The 18136-nt window shown below is 49.4% G+C and overlaps 1 protein-coding gene across 1 annotated transcript; it reads right to left on the bottom strand.

The window, feature by feature from the left end:
* Window positions 1–228: 228 nt before the first annotated feature.
* On the bottom strand, window positions 229–16242 carry IFI30 (IFI30 lysosomal thiol reductase). The gene is made up of 7 exons (XM_054981675.1): window positions 16058–16242; window positions 7804–7980; window positions 7647–7721; window positions 7354–7449; window positions 5369–5521; window positions 2308–2376; window positions 229–1019 (listed from the first exon to the last, which is right to left on the bottom strand). Exons 1-7 carry the CDS (start codon window positions 16178–16180, stop codon window positions 939–941), a joined length of 774 nt encoding a protein of 257 aa, XP_054837650.1. The 5' UTR covers window positions 16181–16242; the 3' UTR covers window positions 229–938.
* Window positions 16243–18136: the final 1894 nt, after the last annotated feature.

Genomic DNA, 18136 nt, shown 5'->3' with positions numbered 1-18136 from the left:
TTAAACTGAATAAGTCTACCTGAAGAAACATATGGATCAAATTGATTGATAACTTTTGATGATAGTTATATAGATGTATAATTAAAGAAAGAGGAAATTAATAATATAATTAAATATAATTAAAGTAGAATGAAGATAAGATATGTAGAAAAAGTAATATACAGAATATAAGTTAAATTGGTTGACTTATATGAACGTATGGATTATATGGTTTATATGGTATATGGTTTATAGAAATATTTGAAACCAGGAAATTATGAAATTATGGAAAAAGGGACAAATTGTTTGTCTAATACGGAAGAAGGGACTTAAAGATAGGGTACAGAGTGTTAAAAATAGTTAAAGAATTATTGCTTAGATTAAAGGGAAAGTATATGTTTGTTAGATAGATGAATTTAAAACGAGTAAGGGAAAAGGGACAAAGGGTTGGAAAACTGTTGGAAGTCTACAAAAAAGGGGGGAAAGGGAGGGGGTTAGAAATTGGGAAACGGGAATTGATTGTAATGTGAAATCAAATGATTCTAATTCCAATAAAAAATTTATTAAAAAAAAAATTAGGCAAAGAAATCAAACTTTTCCCCCCCAAGTCACAATTTCCATTTTTGGGTAAAATCAGAGGAATACACATTGGCGATTATGCATCTAATCCTGCCCTGGCCTCATGGGAGCCAAACACCTCCACAGGCTTGCTCGAACAGGACTGTGAGAGAAGAGAGGGCCCTGCCAAGCGCCTGGCAGCCTCTTTTTTCTTCTGTAGAGATGTAGGCAGAGGAGGCCTGCCGCTTCTCGCCTCTTGCGACACTGCAGGTGGCTGCCTTCCAGAGGCCCAGGCCGTATAGGAGACAGCATGGAGAAGGTTCCTTCTGGTCTGCCTCAGGTGTGAGATGCACCTGTGGGTTTCAAGGGTCCACTGAGAGGCAGGAATGCAATGCCTGAAATTAGTCCCTCAGGCAGTTATTTTGTGGGGATGGAGAATCAGGGGCTTGGGGATGTCCTTGGCAGGCAGAAGGCAGCTCTCCCTGTGGAGGAGAAAAAGGCAGAGCTCAGAACTGCAAGAGGGATAGCCCCATCCCCCACCCCACCCCAAATTAGGCAAAGAACATAACCCTGTATTTGCACATTTTGCTCCTCTTTGCCTTCTTTCTTTTGAGCCTGACAAAGGGCCTTATTCACTTTGCAACATATTTCTACATATTCTCTCTTTCCCAGAGGATCTTTTCTAGCTCTGGCTAGCTGAGTTTATTTAAAACCCAGGGCTTTTTTGGTATTTCTTGAAATGACTTTCTTAGCAGTCGAAGAGATGATCTCGATTTCCTCTCAGATCTGCTCCTCCAACACATCCATTTTCCCGCATGTAGGCACTCCTTCCGGGGAGGATTTCCACCCTTAATTGTCTATTTGGTGCAGGTTGTAAGATTGAAACTTGCTCGGCTGCATCAGCTAGTTCATCCGCTAGGGATTTTGAATCCATTAAAGACGATGGGTTTTTATTAGAGTATATAGAATGCAGAAGTAAGGAGTCTAGCTCGTAATCAACCAGTGGTAATTCTGATGTTTCAGCTAACTCGTTCTTACTTTGACAAGTTTTTTCCAAACTGATTGGCACAGTCAAACGAGAAGCGTGTTTCTTGTTAGGATTTGCTGCCAGGGTTGGTAGCACAACTAGACTCTCTGGAGACTCTTCTAAGGGCTTTTTTTCAGCTGGAATGCAGTGGAACGGAGTTCCGGAACCTCTTGAAAATGGTCACATGGCTGGTGGCCCCGCCCCCTGATCTCCAGACAGAGGGGAGTTCAGATTGTCAGCGCCGAGGGCAACCTAAACTCCCCTCTGTCTGGAGATCAGGGGGCGGGGCCACCAGCCATGTGACCATTTTCTCCGAGGGCAACCCACTGAGTTCCACCACCTCTTTTCCCAGAAAAAAAGCCCTGTTAAAACCTATTCTAATACTTCTGCCATCGCCTCCTCCCTGTCTTCCATCTGCAAGGCAGACCTCAGACAAATTATTGTCTGACAATGCAGCAGCTGCTTGTACCTCCCTCCTTGTGCCCTTATGCTCTGAACATCCAAGCCTGAGGAAGAGCTCTGTGCAAGTCAGAAGTTTGTATCCAACACCACAAGATGGCGCCAACAAAGCTCTTGGCTTATTCCCTATTGCCTTCTCTGCAGGCCTGGGACAGGAGAGCAAAGCCCCTCCAGAAAATTATTCTCAGGGAAAGCTGGGGCAGGAAAAAGACGGGACTGCCATATTGTTGGTGAGTTGCTTTTCATCTGCCCAACCAGAAATTAACTCCAGAAAAGAAGCTTGCCTGGTATAAGTTGCAAACCAGCCTGAACAAGGCCTCCATTGCCAGCGACTGAAGTGACTCTGTGTGCTTCTGGAAGAGAAATGGGGAGATGTGATGGTGGCAAAGTGCAAGCTACACACAGATACACACCCTTATAAACTGCAGGAAATGTGCCATTTCCAGGAGGTTGCGAAGAGAGAAGTGAGGGATGTTCTATAGAAAAAAGGTAGACGGCAACATCCGCCCTGAGCCTGCGAAAGCGGGGAGGACGGAATATAAATATAATAAATTAAATTAAATTAATTAGAGAATTTTGGGTGGAGACCCACAGAGCTAGGTTGCTGAGCAAAGGAATCCTGAAGGTCACTTCACACATTACTTCATTTATGAGTTCTGCTGCTCCATGTGGAGGTATTGTGCCCATGTGCAGCAGCAGAAATGGGGGAAAAAACCTTGGGGGGAAAGCAGGAGCTCTCCCTCCCCTGGCAACAGCTTTCTGAGCCCATTTTTTGAGCAGCCGTTCCCTGGAGGTGCTGTGTGACTGCACCATGCATGGGTGGGGCTCTGTGGAGAACTCATAAAAGAAGTAACGTGTAGAGTGACCCTGAAGCACATGACATGCCAGGGAGGAGGTGCCGAGAGAATGCTTAGCCATAGCTCCTGTTAACCCCTTCAAATAAGGGTAAAACTCAGGTCTTTTTTTCAGCTGGAACGCGGTGGAAGGCAGTTCCGGAACCTCTTGAAAATGGTCACATGGCTGGTGGCCCCACCCCCTGATCTCCAGACAGAGGGGAGTTGAGATTACCCTCTGCGTTGCTGAGCAGCACGGAGGGCAATCTGAACTCCCCTCCGTCTGGAGATCAGGGGGCGGGGCCACCAGCCATGTGACCATTTTCTCTGAGGGCAACCCACTGAGTTCCACCACCTCTTTTCCCAGAAAAAAAGCCCTGGGCCTGAGCATGCAAAGGACTCCTTGGGTGCAGCAATGAACCATTCAGGACGCTGGCATGCACCTTTCCCGTGTAAATTTAACACACGTGTGAACCCAGGGATTCTAGGGAAATTTTTAAAAAGAGGCGAGCACAGAAAGCGGCCCATCTCCCCTCCTTTGGGAGGTTGAATGCTCCTCCCCCTCCCCCTAGGCTTCTACTGAATGTTGAACTCTTGGAGGACGAGGTTGCACAGCAACCAATGGGCAGCCTTATGGCACTGAGGTGTGAAACCTAGGAGGAAAGATTTCCGGAAGTAAGGGAGGAAGGAAAATTTCTTTGGCACAGCTTTCTACCAGACCCTACAGGGGATAACACATGCTGAAATTCTGGCTGACAGCAAAAAAGAATAAATGGATTGTATTGGTAAACCAGGAGCCGCATAGCGCAGAGTGGTAAGCTGCAGTACTGCAGTCCAAGCTCTGCTCACGACCTGAGTTCGATCCCGGTGGAAGCCAGGTTCAGGTAGCTGGCTCAAGACTGACTCAGTCTTCCATCCTTCCGAGGTCGGTAAAACGAGTACCCAGTTTCCTGGGGGTAAAGTGTAGACGACTGGGGAAGGCAATGGCAAACCACCCTGTAAAAATTCTGCCAAGAAAATGTCGTGATGCAGCATCCCCCCATGGGTCAGTAATGACTCGGTGCTTGCACACCTAACCCTAACCTTAACCCTGACCTTTACCTTTACCTATTGGTAAACCGTGGATGGTCCCCAAAGGCAAGCCGGCGCTGTGATTTCCACTCACAGGATTTAGAGCCGACCTTTCCCCTCCAGGCTGGGAAATTCCTGGAGATAGCAGGGCCTGGGCCTGGAGATAGCAGGTGTCATGTATGCCTGCCTGCATACCTGCCATTGATGTGTTTTGCATTTTGTGCTGATCATCACTGTTTGCTAAGGTTGTATTCTGTATACTGTATTAATCATCTGAGTGTGTGTAAACTGCTAACATGAAATGTACTGAGCCAGCTGGGGTTGTCTGTTACCTGTTGAAGGTATTTACTTTCATTTCTACAGTAAATGTCCTTGGATGCCAGCTGCGGGCAGCGCGCGATGTATCTTTTCTCAGAGACTGAGATGATTCCATTCTGCACTCTGTCTAGCCTAAACTAATCAGTTCCCACGTAACTCTTTGGGGTTTTCGCACCAGAATGTTGATGGACCCAAAGGGCAGGAAGTTTCCCTATAACTAACGCTATCCCTTTTTGAATCGTCACTTCTGCCAATACATTCATATAGATCACTTGCGCTGGATAGATCTCTAATAAAAGTTACTTCAACCAATGCACCTGAGTGCTTGCCGTGAGGGACTTGGGATCTCCCTGCCAAGGACTGACAGCAGGGTAGAATGCCATGGGGCTCACCCTCCAAAGCAGCCATTTTCTCCAGGGGAATGGATCTCTATAGCCTGGAGAGAAGCTGCAATTGTGGAGACTGGTTTCTCCCAGTCTTACGCTGGGCTTTCTTTCTTTCTCCCTCTCCCTGGCCGAATCCACACTTCCCTGCCTTCCGGTTTTCCTGCGCTGTACTGATAATTTAAATTTTAAAAAAAACCCTGGAAAGAGTCAACCTTTTCAGCCACAGTCCGCTTATCGGAAATTACCTAGGCTGTCCTTCGGCAGTAAAACATTATTTACTGTATTAAAAATGGTGTAGTTCCCCCCCACCCGATGCTTCTACGGGCTTTTTACAACGCCACTTCCCAAACCGGTTGGGAATTGAAATGGGATTGCGCAATAGCACTAGGAAAGCACAATTAAAAAAAAATAAACTGGACGGGGGTGCGAGCATGCCTTGGACAGAGTTGGGACCATAAGAATTGCTTGGCAAAGAGGGACGGTGTTCTGGAAAGGCAAGACACAAGGAAGTGGGGGTGGTTAAAAGGGGGCAGTCTCTTTGTGAACCGCTTCTGTTTGTTCGCATCCATGGTGAGAACTGTGCAACAGAAGCATTGGAAAGCATGACAAACTCGTCTGAAGCACAGCGAAACGCATGTGAAAGAATGGCGGGATTGAAGTGAGAGTATGTGAACAACCCTCTGAGAAGCGCATAAATGGTGGGAAAATAGCATGTGTATTCAACCCCTGATACTTACCCCATTGATGACTATCCATGGCACATAGCGGTGTGGTGGCTTCAGGGCCGTGGTGCGCTGTGCATTTTGATGCATCAACTGGTTGCCCAGATCTCCATTCACACAAGCCGTGATGTTGGCCAAAGACACCTCAGGAGCATAAATCTTCAGGCACTGTAAGAACAGAGTGTGTGAAAGAGTTGGGTTATAGAGGGCCAGGCAGCTTCAGCGTTGGCTTTCAAAGGCTAGACAAAATCTTTGTTTTGAAAAATTGAGTCTATACTATAAGGCTCTGAAGGACTTTTCTTTTGCAATCAACAGAAATTGGGGTGCTCTGTGAAACTTCACAGGCAAGGTCCTTAGGGTCCCCAGGTCCCCTTACCCCTCCTGCTGGGAGCGAGGGACCCAGCACTCACCTTATTCTTTGTCTTCACAAACAGCTCATGAGGCGGTGCAATGGCATCACTTCCAGGAAGTGATGTCATCAGGCAGGGCCCAGGAGTTTGGCCCACTGTGAAGCATGGGAGCACTCCCAGTGCAGTGAGATGATGGGCTGCCCTGGGAGCAAGTGTGGGAAGCCTGTTCCCCCACCTTTCCCCCCATCTGCCAGGTGAGTGGTGGCTGGGGGCGGAGGGTGAGAGTGGGGGAATCCTCTGCCCCCACCGGGGGACCTGGGATCTCTGGATCCTGTGGACTTGTCCGTCTAATGATGGTACTTTCTTCCAGTGCACGCGGTTCAAAGAGGCACCAGAGAAACCTCCTTGCACCACTGGAAAGCATCACTGCTAGCAGAATTGATCTGTGGAATCCAGTGCAAAGAAAAGTCCACAGCTGCTCTGCTCTCTTTTTGGGCTCCAGCCACATGGTGTTGCCTGTTCCGTTTTGCCATCACCTGGATTTATTCCAGAGAGGTAGAGCCCTGTGCCTTCCACAAATGTGGGCTGACCATTTTAATACCACCATTTCATAATTTGCTGAAAACGTCTTTGAACAGAAACTGTTCTCAAAAGTATGATCTGTTCTCAAAAGAGTAGTTCAAAAGTGGAATCAGCTGCCTAGGGAGGTGGTGAGCTCCCCCTCACTGGCAGTTTTCAAGAAGAGGCTGGACGAATACTTGTCAGGGATGCTTCAGGCTGATCCTGCACTGGGCAGGGGGTTGGACTAGGTGGTCTGTATGGCCCCTTCCAACTCTATGATTCTATGACTCTATCTAATTTTTAAAACAAACAAACAACAGGCCTACAGAGCTCTACAAAACCCAGCTCCAAAACAGGCCGAAGTCCCAGAGGAAACTAGGTATGAGATAGGGGGGCACATTGCCATCATTTTGCCAGAAGGTGGTGGCTCATCTTACCCGAATAAAAGCCCATGACTTGAAGCAGACAACTCGCCTTAGGCTTACATCCACTATATTCTGGGAGGATGCATCCACCAACCGCCTTCTGATGTGACGTTTATGAAGAACTCAGGGCCAAGCTAGAAGTGACGAATGACACTTGAGCGGCAGGTGAACAGACTCACGTGTATTCCTCCCTGATCACTGCGTGATCGAGTGGAGTGCAAGTGGAGCGCAAGTGAACAGGAATACACGTGAGTCTGTTCACTTGCCATTCAAGTGTCATTCGTAACTTCTAGCTTGGCTCAGAGATCAATGGCTTTATCCCACATGCTTGGCTCAGCTAAGAAGCTTTCTAGAGGGGACTTAGCTCGGTGGCAGAGCCCCTGTTTGCATGCCAAAGGTTCTGCATTCAGCCCCTGGTCTCTCCAGTTCAGGGGTTGGGAAAGGCCTTTCTCTACCCAAGAGAGTCAAGAAGAGCTGCTAAGTCAGAGCTCCGCATTGAGCTAGATAGATCAGAAGTCTGGTTTGGGGCAGGCTGTCTTCTGGAGACCTCGGGCCATTCTCTTGTGACTGGCTCCAGCAGATCACCTAAAGGCCCTTTCCTGAACACACACAGATCAGCAATGAGGAGAGCAGGACAGAGAGGGAGTACTAAAGGATCGTTTACCAGTGGCAGATTCGCAGTGACATCGCTGCCTGATTCCATGCAGAAGATGACTGGGAAGTAAAGACCGAGGTCCTCGAGCAGGTGGATGAGGCAGGCCTAGGAGAAGCAGAAGCTCATTGCAGGAAGGAAAGCATCACAAGGGGCAGGAGAGGCTGGTGCACCAGGGCCGGAGCTTTGGTGGCCAAAGGCTTCTCCAGCCAGGCCTACAAGGGGCATCGCAAGCTGGCTGCTAGCCATGCTCTCCCTCTGCCTGGACCCCCAAGACACTGCCCAAGCATCCTGGACTTGCTCACCTCCATCAGGTTCCCCTTGCACTCCTCCTGGCCATGTTGACACTCGAACTGCCACTTGCCTTCTACCTTTGTCTCCTGCAACAAGGACAAAGCTCAGTGGACTTGCCGCCCTGCGTGCAGTCCTACCCGGCCTACCGAGGCTCTCCGACCCTCTTACCTTCGCGTTGCCATAAGGGACAAGTGTGATGTTCAGGATTTCATTGAGCATAATCCAAGTGGGGAAGAGCTGAGTGACAAGAAAACCACGGCACCCTGGACACAGGCTCTCGTAGTAAAGCTGCACGGAGACCGGGGAGGCCTTGGGGGCTGCCCGCATGGCACAGAGTTGCTCCACCTGCAAGAAGTCATTCGTGTCAGGAAACAGGCCAGGGCGATCACTGGGCCAGACAGCCTGGCCTCCCCCTTGCTACCTTCCAATCCGCCCCTCAAGAGAGCCAAAAAGAAAGAGGTGCTTCACATGTGTCATGTGGGATTTGGGAGTTAAGATCCCCACAATGTGTGAAAAGACATCTACAAAGCAGAGCCAGTTTGGTGAAGTGGTTAAGAGCGCAGGACCCTAATCTGGAGAACCGGGTTTGATTCCCCACTCCTCCGCTTGAAGCCAGCTGGGTGATTGTGGGTCAGTCACAGCTTCTAGGAGCTCTCTCAACCCCACCCACCTCACAGGGTGATTGTTGTTGTGGGGATAATAATGACACTTTGTAAACCACTCGGAGTGGTTGTTAAATTGTCCTGAAGGATGGTGTAGAAATCAAATATTATTATTATTAACATACGTTCCCTTATAAGCACAGGGTTCAGGAAGATCTTTGTGCAATTAACCCAGGGAATTAAATTGCTCACACGAGCAGCAGCTGGCCGCCTAGAAAAGGATTGTTAGCCATATTTATTTATTTTTTAGCCTGCCTTTCTCTGGAACCAAATCCAGGGTGTGCTACAATGATAAACACGATATGTAATTAGAGATCCCTAAGAATCAACAATCAGATCTCGCTATCAGCATCAAAAGCACTCCTGGATAATTTCACCTTATACAACTCGTGGACTCTCAGCAGTGCAGGAGCCTTCACAGGAACTCCAGGAAGGCTGTTGCGTCGAACAACAGTAGCCTCTGGAAAAGTGCCGGCTGTAGCAATGGCTAGCCTGAGAGAGAAGGGCCTGCAGGGACCGGTCAGAGGAACACAGCAGACCTTGGTGCACCCGTGCAGGACCAAAACCTCTAGCCAGAGGCTGCCTTCCACAAGTCCCACCAGAGCCGCGGGGGAGCTCGCACGGAAAGTGTGACCCCCCCCGCTGGTTAGGTAAGTGGGGGTGGGGGGTGGGGGGTGGGGCGGAGCGGGGGATCCCCTGCCCCCACCAGGGGTCTGGCATCCCTAACCGCACCCCCAGCAGGGAACTGGCAACCCTAGCCATGCATGGCTCCCTGCCCTGTAGGCTGCCCCACTGGTGCCACAACTCCCGATGCAGTGAAGGGCAGAGGCAGGGGGAGACACTGGTTCCATTGCCGTTCCCTGCCCCCACTGCACACAAGGCTGCAACTATGAGCAGAACTACAAGTGACAAAAGGCACAGATTGGACACTTGTCAGCTTCCCTCAAGTTTGGATGGGAAATGTAGGCAGCTTGGCGGAATGTTGGACAAGTGACCGTTGAAAAGTCCATTGGACAGCAGTCGGAGAGCCAAGCTGCGAGACCAGGATGCCTACATTTCCCATCAAAACTTGAGGGAAGCTGACAAGTGTCCAACCTGTGCCTTTTGTCACTTGTAGTTCTGCTCTATATCGTAGGTCCAGGAAAGTGAGAACCCCATAAGAGGCCTCCTGGATCAGACCAGAGAGGGCTCACCTGCCTCACACAGTGGCCAAGCCGGGACTCCAGGGCACAGAGGCCGAGGCCTCCCCCCTGATCCTGCCTCCCAGCAGACTTAAAACAAGGAAGTGGGGAAGCCACAGCCTAGGCTAGAATGTAACCAAGGAATCACTCTCACGTTCCTGCTGATAGTGAAGTAAATTTCATTTAAATATAAAGTGACATAGTGCGTATATGTAAATCTATCTATCAAGTATTTCAGGTCTATCATACAAACTAGTACAAACGTAATAAATAATCAGTACATTCCATGAATAATTTATAACATCATAAAGAAGTCGAGAGTCGTTCTGCAAGCAAGTAAAGAGTCTAACCATGTGAATAAATAATGTTTTTTCTTTTCTTCAGTGTACATCTCTTCCAAATGTGTAAACAGGAAACACAAAGGGTCCTTCTAACAAGTGCAAAAGAGCAAATACACAGGGTCTTTGGTGAAGAGTAGCTTAGTCAAAGGTAACTGGTTTCTCTTGAGGAGGGCCTGATCCTCAGCAGATGCAACTGCTAGTCCCTGGGTCCCTGCCCAAGGGTGGACTGGTAATTTAAACCACACATTTCATCAGAAACTTTTTCAAGGGCATAGAAGCATAGATCCCAAAAGTAATTCTCATCATACAATCAATCAAGCTTCTGCATGCTTCAAATGGAGAACCTTCAACCAGCAGGCGGCTCCGTAGCAAAGTTATGCAGAGATTTACTGCCTCTGAATGTGGAGGTTCTCTTTACTAACCATGGCTGGTCACTTCTGATGACTTCTCCTCTATGCGTCTGTCCAGTCCCCTTCCAAAGCCACCTATGACTGCGGTCTCCTGACCACCACCACTGGATTACTCAAGTAAAGACGTGTTTCCTTCTGTCCCGTCCTGAAACTATTGCTCCCAGCCTCCACCCCCCACCACCTGGCTGGCGGGGCAGGGGGCGGGAAGCAGGGTTTTTTTCAGCAGGAACGCGGTGGAACAGAGTTCCGGAACCTCTTGAAAATGGTCACATGGCTGGTGGCCCCGCCCCCTGATCTCCCGACAGAGGGGAGTTTAGAGTGCCCTCCGCGCCGCTCAGCGGCGCGGAGGGCAATCTCAACTCCCCTCTGTCGGGAGATCAGGGGGCGGGGCCACCAGCCATGTGACCATTTTCTCCGAGGGCAACCCACTGAGTTCCACCACCTCTTTCCCCAGAAAAAAAGCCCTGTGGCGGGGAGGAAATGTGGGGGAACAGGCCTGGGGAGGCAAGTAATCTCCTGGGCAAATGCACAGCGGATACACTCAGAGGACCAAGCTAGAAGTGACGAATGACACTTGAACGGCAAGTGAACAGACTCGCGTGTATTCCTCCCTGTTCACTTGCGCTCCACTCGATCAAGTGAACAGGGAGGAATACATGTGAGTCTGTTCACTTGCCATTCAAGTGTCATTCGTCACTTCTAGCTTGGCCCCCAGTGGGCACAACAATGTCACTTTCTGAAGTGACATCATTGTGCCTGGCAGTAGACATGCTCCTGAACTTTGGAGGGATCAGTTTTGGCCCCCGCCATGCTGAACTGGGCCTATGCAAAGCGATGAAGCACACCCGCTGCTGGCATATCGTCACTTCAGAAAGTGATGCCATCGTGCCGGCTGGGAGCACATCTGCTGTGCACCTCGCAGGCCTGTTCCCCCTGCCAGGTGCCCCCCCCCGCCAGGACGGTATAGGGACCTGGCAACATTATGCCAATCAGCTATCAATCTACTTGTAATAGGTGTACATGGAGCCACAAAGAGGAAAATGGAAAGACAGAAAAAGTAGGATATTACCCAGTGTTGTGTCTTCACACATGGCAAAGTACACAGGCTGGGGTTGTGTCTGCCCCCCCCCCCCAGCATCGGATGTATCATGTCACAGGTGAGCCAGTTTGGTGTAGTGGTTAAGAGTGCCGGACTCTAGTCTGGAGAGCCAGGATTGAGTCCGCCCTCCTCCACTTGAAGCCAACTGGGTGACCTTGGGCTAGTCACAGCTCTCTGGAGCTCTCTCAGCCCCACCCACCTCACAGGGTGTTTTGTTGTGGGGATAGTAATGGCACACTTTGTAAACCGCTCTGAGTGGGTATTAAGTTGTCCTGATGGGCAGTATATAAAACGAATGTTGTTGTTGTTATTGTTGGAGAGTTTGGACTCTCCTTGCTTTCTGTGCATGAAGACCAAATTTAGAGCCTCCCCCAGGCCATTTTCCTGGCCTGAAGCTGTGCCAGGAGTGGGGCACTGCTTGTGTGTGCAGTCTAGGGGGCTCATGGGTGAACTCAGAGGCTTGATAGTGTGCCCCCCCCCAGCTGCTTCAGGCTGGGAACATGGCGCAGGGGGACGTTGAAGCCCCTTCTCTAAGCGCAGCAGGCCAGTCCTGATGCCAGTTGGGCACCACACACACAGGGATCAAGGAGAACTCATACAAGTGGTTCACGACACAGCCTGGGGATCCAGTCTCAACTTGTGTACTTGTCAAGTGAAGAAAAAAAGATCAGCCTTGTATTGGTGTTGAAATGATAACATGGGTGGTGGAGCCCCCATTTGCCAGGCAGAGGGACCCCTAAACCATCTCCAAGCTCTCCAGGCGTGAAAACTTCCAGGGTGGGAGGAGACTATTTCTGAATCCTTGATGGTGGCCCTGGGCCTCAGAATCACAGGATCTGGGCCTAGAAGGCCCCCTGGTCGGACCCAGCAGGGCTCGGCTTCTGTTCAAAGACCTCCTAACTGGCTGTTCAGCAGCCACGCCCTCCAGCAGCAGCAGCCCCCCCCTCCCTGGCACTTCTGCCACCACCAGTGGGTGTCAACAGGGCCACTGCAGGTGGCCAGTACACCAACAAGCCTGTGCCTGCGGTTTCTGAGGACTGCACCAACACAGCAGGAGGGGACTTTTTGGGTTGGTTCTGTTTGCTGTCAGCAAGCAAGTCTCTGGCAGGAAGTCAAGCTGCAGGGAATCCTAAACAACCCCCCACCCCCACCCCGTGCTCCCATCCTCCCGTTCTCATGTGGGAAGTGAAACTGAGGCTGCCGGTCCTCCTCAGAACAGCTGCAGCTTTGCTCCCGGAGTGGGGAGAGGGGCGGGCATGGGGGGCTTTCCCAGCGGGTGTGTGTGTGTGTGCGCGTGGGCTGCACATCAGTTGGGGCTTTCCTGACCAAGGCATAAAAAGGAAGGGGGAAGGGCCAGCCACTATTTGGGCTGCCAGCCTCCAGGTGGGCCCTGGAGATCTCCTGGAATTACAACTGATCTCCAGGCCACAGAGATCAGCTCCCCTGAAGAAACTGGCTGCTTTGGAGGGTGGACTCTTAAGGTGTTATACTCCACTGAGATCCCTCCCCTCCCCAAATCCCACTTCTCCAGAATCCACCAAATCTGCAGGAAATTCCCAGTCTGGAGTTGGCAACCCTACTACGGTGAATCTGCACCAGACTAGGGGATGGCATCTGTACCAGGCTTCAGTGTTTCAGGGAGTTGTTAGCATCAGAATGAAGGAGAATAAATTGTTATTTTTTAACTCTGGTAACTTTTACCTGCTTACAATGAGCACCTCCTTTAAATAGCTGCCTTAAGTTACTCTTTGGGTCCGTGAAGCCCTCTGCTGCCTGCGCTCAGGGCCACACTGGCTAAAGGAAGGCCTGTCTGTCTGAAGCACAGAGAGGTTGCAAAATCCACCCTCACCCTTGCCAGGCTGAATTGGGGGAGGGCACGGCAGGCATGCCTGGTGGGAGCACCACCCAACCCACCAACCTTTAACCCCAAGAGTGTCCCTCTTCTTTAAAAAAATAGAGATAGTCTCATTCTTGGGAAATCTTGTGATGAATGAAAAGCCCAATTTTTCACCAACTAAAAACGTTTAGGAGTACAGGAATAGGACAGTGGAAACAAGTGGCAGAAAAGAGCCAAGACCCTATCAGAATGAGACCCTACGGTGATTGGATCCCTTCCAACTAGGATCCATTGACTGTCCCTCAACTTTCAAACAATGCTTCAACTAGCTTAAAAACAAAAAGATCCTGCAATCCCAAAGCAGCATTGCTTTTTTTACATTTTTAAAATTTCTTTAAAAAGGCAATTCTTTATGTTTCCTCTAAAACAGTCTTGATCTGCCATCTCTACTTTGCAGCTCTTCTTGTTCAAATATTCGAGGACAGGCTGGCCTGGCTTCTGACTCACATGCACACAAATGCCTTTTTTTAAAAAAAAAAACCTAGAATTTCCCCCACACCAATATATTTTAAATTCATGAAGCAAGAATAGACTGTCCAGGGACTTCTTACAGGTTAAACATTTTCAAGTCTTACTTTTCCCCTATAGAATTATAGCCAATCTGCATAAATCTATGATTTATTATTTTATTTATTTAGGAAATTTCTGAGGCAGCTTACTAAATAAAACATAATAAAAACATACCATAGAAGTAGAAATTAAGAACTAAGAATCTAGAATTAAAAACCTAGCCAGAGCATAAAACAAGCCTCATAAAACAGTTCTCAACTCAACTATAAAAGTGATATGAAAAGGTTGCCCGCCTGGGTATAAATAGATTATTTGGCCTGGCTTCTAAAAGAGAGAGGGGTGGGTGACAGGAGAGCCTCAAGGGGGGGGGGCATTCAAGAGCCAAAGTGCCACCACTGAAGAAAGATCCGTTTCTGTGGGGCCACCAGCCTCACTTCTGCAGGGTCATCCCAAAGCCACCCACCCCCTGGCTGTCATCCTAGGCCACAAGTCCCAGCAACCACAATGTGGCTAATGGTGCTGGACCTTCTAACCACTCGTGGCCAGTTTAACTGCATGAACATAAGCAATTTCTGAATTGCTGGCAAACTGGCCCTACAGGAGGCCTCTGCAAATCCCAGGTTGCCATGGTACCTATACGTTTCACTGTGGTCCTGAGTATTTTCAGCAATGATTTTAGTTGACTGACAATTCAAGCTTAATTATAATTTCACTTTAGAATGTTTTGTTCATTAAAATGACAACTGCACATGCATTAAGTTTTTGTCACTGTTAGCTTTACACAGGGCTTTTTTTCTGGGAAAAGAGGTGGTGGAACTCAGTGGGTTGCCCTAGGAGAAAATGGTCACATGGCCGGTGGCCCCGCCCCCTGATCTCCAGACAGAGCGGAGTTGAGATTGCCCTCTGCGCCGCTCAACAGCATGGAGGGCAATCTCAACTCCCCTCTGTCTGGAGATCAGGGGGCGGGGCCACCAGCCATGTGACCATTTTCAAGAGGTTCCGGAACTCCGTTCCCCCGCGTTCCCCTTGAAAAAAAACCCTGGCTTTACACCATTCAATGGTGATAGATGAACCCATTTCTTACACAGTTGCTTTCTATACTGGCTCTGGTTTAAAAATGGGGCTTTTAAAAGCAATAATTGAATTATCAGAAATTAGGGGAAAGTTACATCAAGATTTGTTATAGTGATGACAATCAGGGTCGCAATGAGGATTAGCTATTGTGGTGTATTAGTTTGAAACTTGGAAGTGTTTAGGATTAGGTTTTGTGGTAACAATAGCTGGAAAATATGGTCATTAAAGTACAAAACCATGAAGGCTGAAAAATACGTCTGGTTCCTAAATTCTTGGGCCAGCTCCTAGATAAATGAAAACAGGCAAAAGCCAACGGTGCAAGTGAGGAAGAGCAATGTATTATCCAAGTTAAAAACTACTGCTTTTGCATTTTTGCTCTAAGAAAAATGAAAGGCTTGCCGATTCGCCCAAAGAAGTTTTACAGCAAAACATGTAGGGATTTTTTAAAACTGGGATAATAAAATACTCTTGTTCTCTTACACTTCTGGCTTTTGCTTGCTTTCATTTTTCTGTGGTTGGTGCAGCCCTTTTGTTTTCTTCAGGCTCCTCGAGCCGAAGAAAACCCATCAAGGCTTGCTCTACAAGTATTAGGAGCTGCAAGACTCGTCCCCACCAGCCTTTGGAGGTCTTGCGCAAGCCTCCCTCATGCCAGGGGGCAGATGTTACCCAGAGTCTCCTCCTGCAGAGTTTTGGAACAGGTAAGCGAAGTGAGAGCATTGATGATGCAATGGCTACCAAGCCCTTTGGCGCCACAAGCGCGGCCTCCAAACTCCCAACCAGATCACAGAACACGTGCTCGTGAAAGCAAGCGGGTCCCATTTATTTCCAGTCTTTGGAGTGGGGTGGGTCGCCACCCAGGATACATCAAAGCCAGGCCCACAGGCTCTCATGCTGTAGCCACCAGGTTGAAAGAACTGGATTGACTGGAGAAGCAAAGACACCTGTGAAGGGAACCCTTCGCCTCTGAGGAAAGCAGGATTTTGAACTTCGCAATCCAGGCTGCCTATCACAATGGCTCTACTCCCCTCTACTGCATCTCCCCCACCCATCTCTGGGCCTCAGAGCGAAACGGGCTCTGCAAAAGACTGTGAACACACTATGCAACCTGGTGCATGTCAGTCAGACAAGCCACTGTGAATTGTGTCCCCCGCTCCCTCCCCCCTGCAAACTTACCTTGTTAAGTCGTTTGGGATCATTTGGGGACAGGCAGCAACCAACTGGCAATCATCCCGCCCCCATCTCTCTTACCTGGCAGGCCCCTGCAATCTCCCTGGAACTGCACCACAGATGGGGAGGGTAGTTGCATGTCAAACGAGCACTCCCCAAGCCGGCCCATAGGCAGCAGGCAGCGAGCAGGAGCCAAGGGCCCATGGCACAGCCAGACCGGTGTGGCAGGAGCCTTCTGCGGAGAGGGAGCCTGGCAGAGCTTTAAACCCCGCCAGAGCCCGCCCTCTTCCTGCTCAAAGGCAGCAACCTGTTTTTCCCCTTCTACGGGTGAGTCAGCCGGCCTTTGTCCTGCTTGGGAGGCATCAAGGACGGTCTGCCTGACATGGGACACCATGTGTATTGCAAAGCAAGCACACGATGGGTGATTTCAGAGTTAAGAGATCCCACAGACCCAAGGTGGAGAGTAACCTTTGGAAGTTTGAAATTACAAATTGTAAAATGAGCAACTATGAAACCACACACCCCTCAAGCCATCCAGTGTAGCGACCCCTTTCTTTCACAGGTCACCCGCCCCCCCCCCCCTCCCCAAGCTACCAAGTAGCAAAGATTGCTGGATTTTGAAGCGGTCACTAACCTTGTCAAGGGGAAAGTTTAACTTTGCATTCTCAGGCACTTCAGACAACCCTGTCCTCTCTTTGCAGTCTTAAAAATGTAAACATTTTACTAAGGGTTTTAAACTATGTAATAACTATTTATTGGAATCAATTAGCAAATCAAAACAGGTAATTTAAACACCTGTAGTCCCTTCTGAGTAAACATACACACAAACACCTGCCACAAAACTAAAAGCTCCCTCCCTCAACTAAAAGATTGTCCAAAAGAAGTATTTTAGTCACCGCAACAAAGTGGTCCACTTCACTCCATGGAGCACCTCCATAGAACAGCCTGGCTCTAGAACTGGTGTGGGGATAAGACACTTGGGAGCATGGGGGGGGGACTGAGCTCGGGCCACCTTAAAGACCAGCATAGTTACTGTGGCATGAAGTCTTTAGGAGCCAGACCAACTCTGCCAGGTGAACACAGTGATCTGACACCCATTAAAGCAACACTGATTCCGTGAACCTCAGCAGATGAGAGGGAGGGCAGGAAGGGTTACATCAGTGCTTAGTTCTCATGGTCCTTTCTTACATGCCCAGGGTAATGCTGATCACCACCTTGGGGTCAGGAAGCAATTTGGCTAGGGATCCTGGCGGTCCTTGCCATCTTCTGGGCATGGAGCGGGGGTCACTGGGGGCAGGTAGTTGCAAATTTCCTGCATTGTGAAGGGGGTAGGACTAGATGACCTTGGAGGTCTCTTCCTACCCTATGATTCTATGAAGGCAAGTCAGAATGCCAACAGCAAGGACAAGGAAAAACCCCTCTCTACAGGTCACACCCAAGTTTACCGGCTACCAGATTGTAGGTGGGTACAGCCGCAAGCACTGGCTTCAGCCTTTAGAACCCTGGTTTGGGCCGGGGTCTCCTGCCTCCTCCCATGCTAACATCTCCCACTGCAGAGATCACCCTCTGTACCTGCCATGCTTTGATGGGCAATCATGTAGGGCAAGATCATCCAAGTCCTCCCCTGAGGGGTTGCTGGCAGCAGGACAGAAGCTCATGATGCCACCTTTTAAGAAAGTCAGGGTGGGGGAAGGGAGCCCCTGGTGAAGCAGAGTCATTTGGCCGCTTCCAAGTTCGTTTGGCTGATTGTTTGTGTCACTTTTGGCTCTTTGCTGTTGTGTAATTCTTTGGGAGAGGGAAAGGTGTGGTTTAGTATTTCTTAGCAGGGCTTTTTTTCTGGGAAGAGGTGGTGGAACTCAGTGGGTTGCCCTAGGAGAAAATGGTCACATGGCTGGTGGCCCCGCCCCCTGATCTCCAGACAGAGGGGAGTTGAGATTGCCCTCCGTGCAGCTTAGTGGCGCAGAGGGCAATCTCAACGCCCCTCTGTCTGGAGATCAGGGGGCGGGGCCACCGGCCATGTGACCATTTTCAAGAGGTTCCGGAACTCCGTTCCACCGTGTTCCAGCTGAAAAAAAGCCCTGTTTCTTAGACAACTTGAGGACTGTTTTCAATTGTGAAGCAGGGTATATTTATAAGTAAAGAACTCTCACAACAAGTTCA

Source organism: Eublepharis macularius, chromosome 5 (assembly GCF_028583425.1).
Source record: "Eublepharis macularius isolate TG4126 chromosome 5, MPM_Emac_v1.0, whole genome shotgun sequence".
Lineage (NCBI taxonomy): Eukaryota > Metazoa > Chordata > Lepidosauria > Squamata > Eublepharidae > Eublepharis > Eublepharis macularius.
Note: the sequence above shows the minus strand (reverse complement) of the source record. Positions and strands in the feature narration are given on the sequence as shown.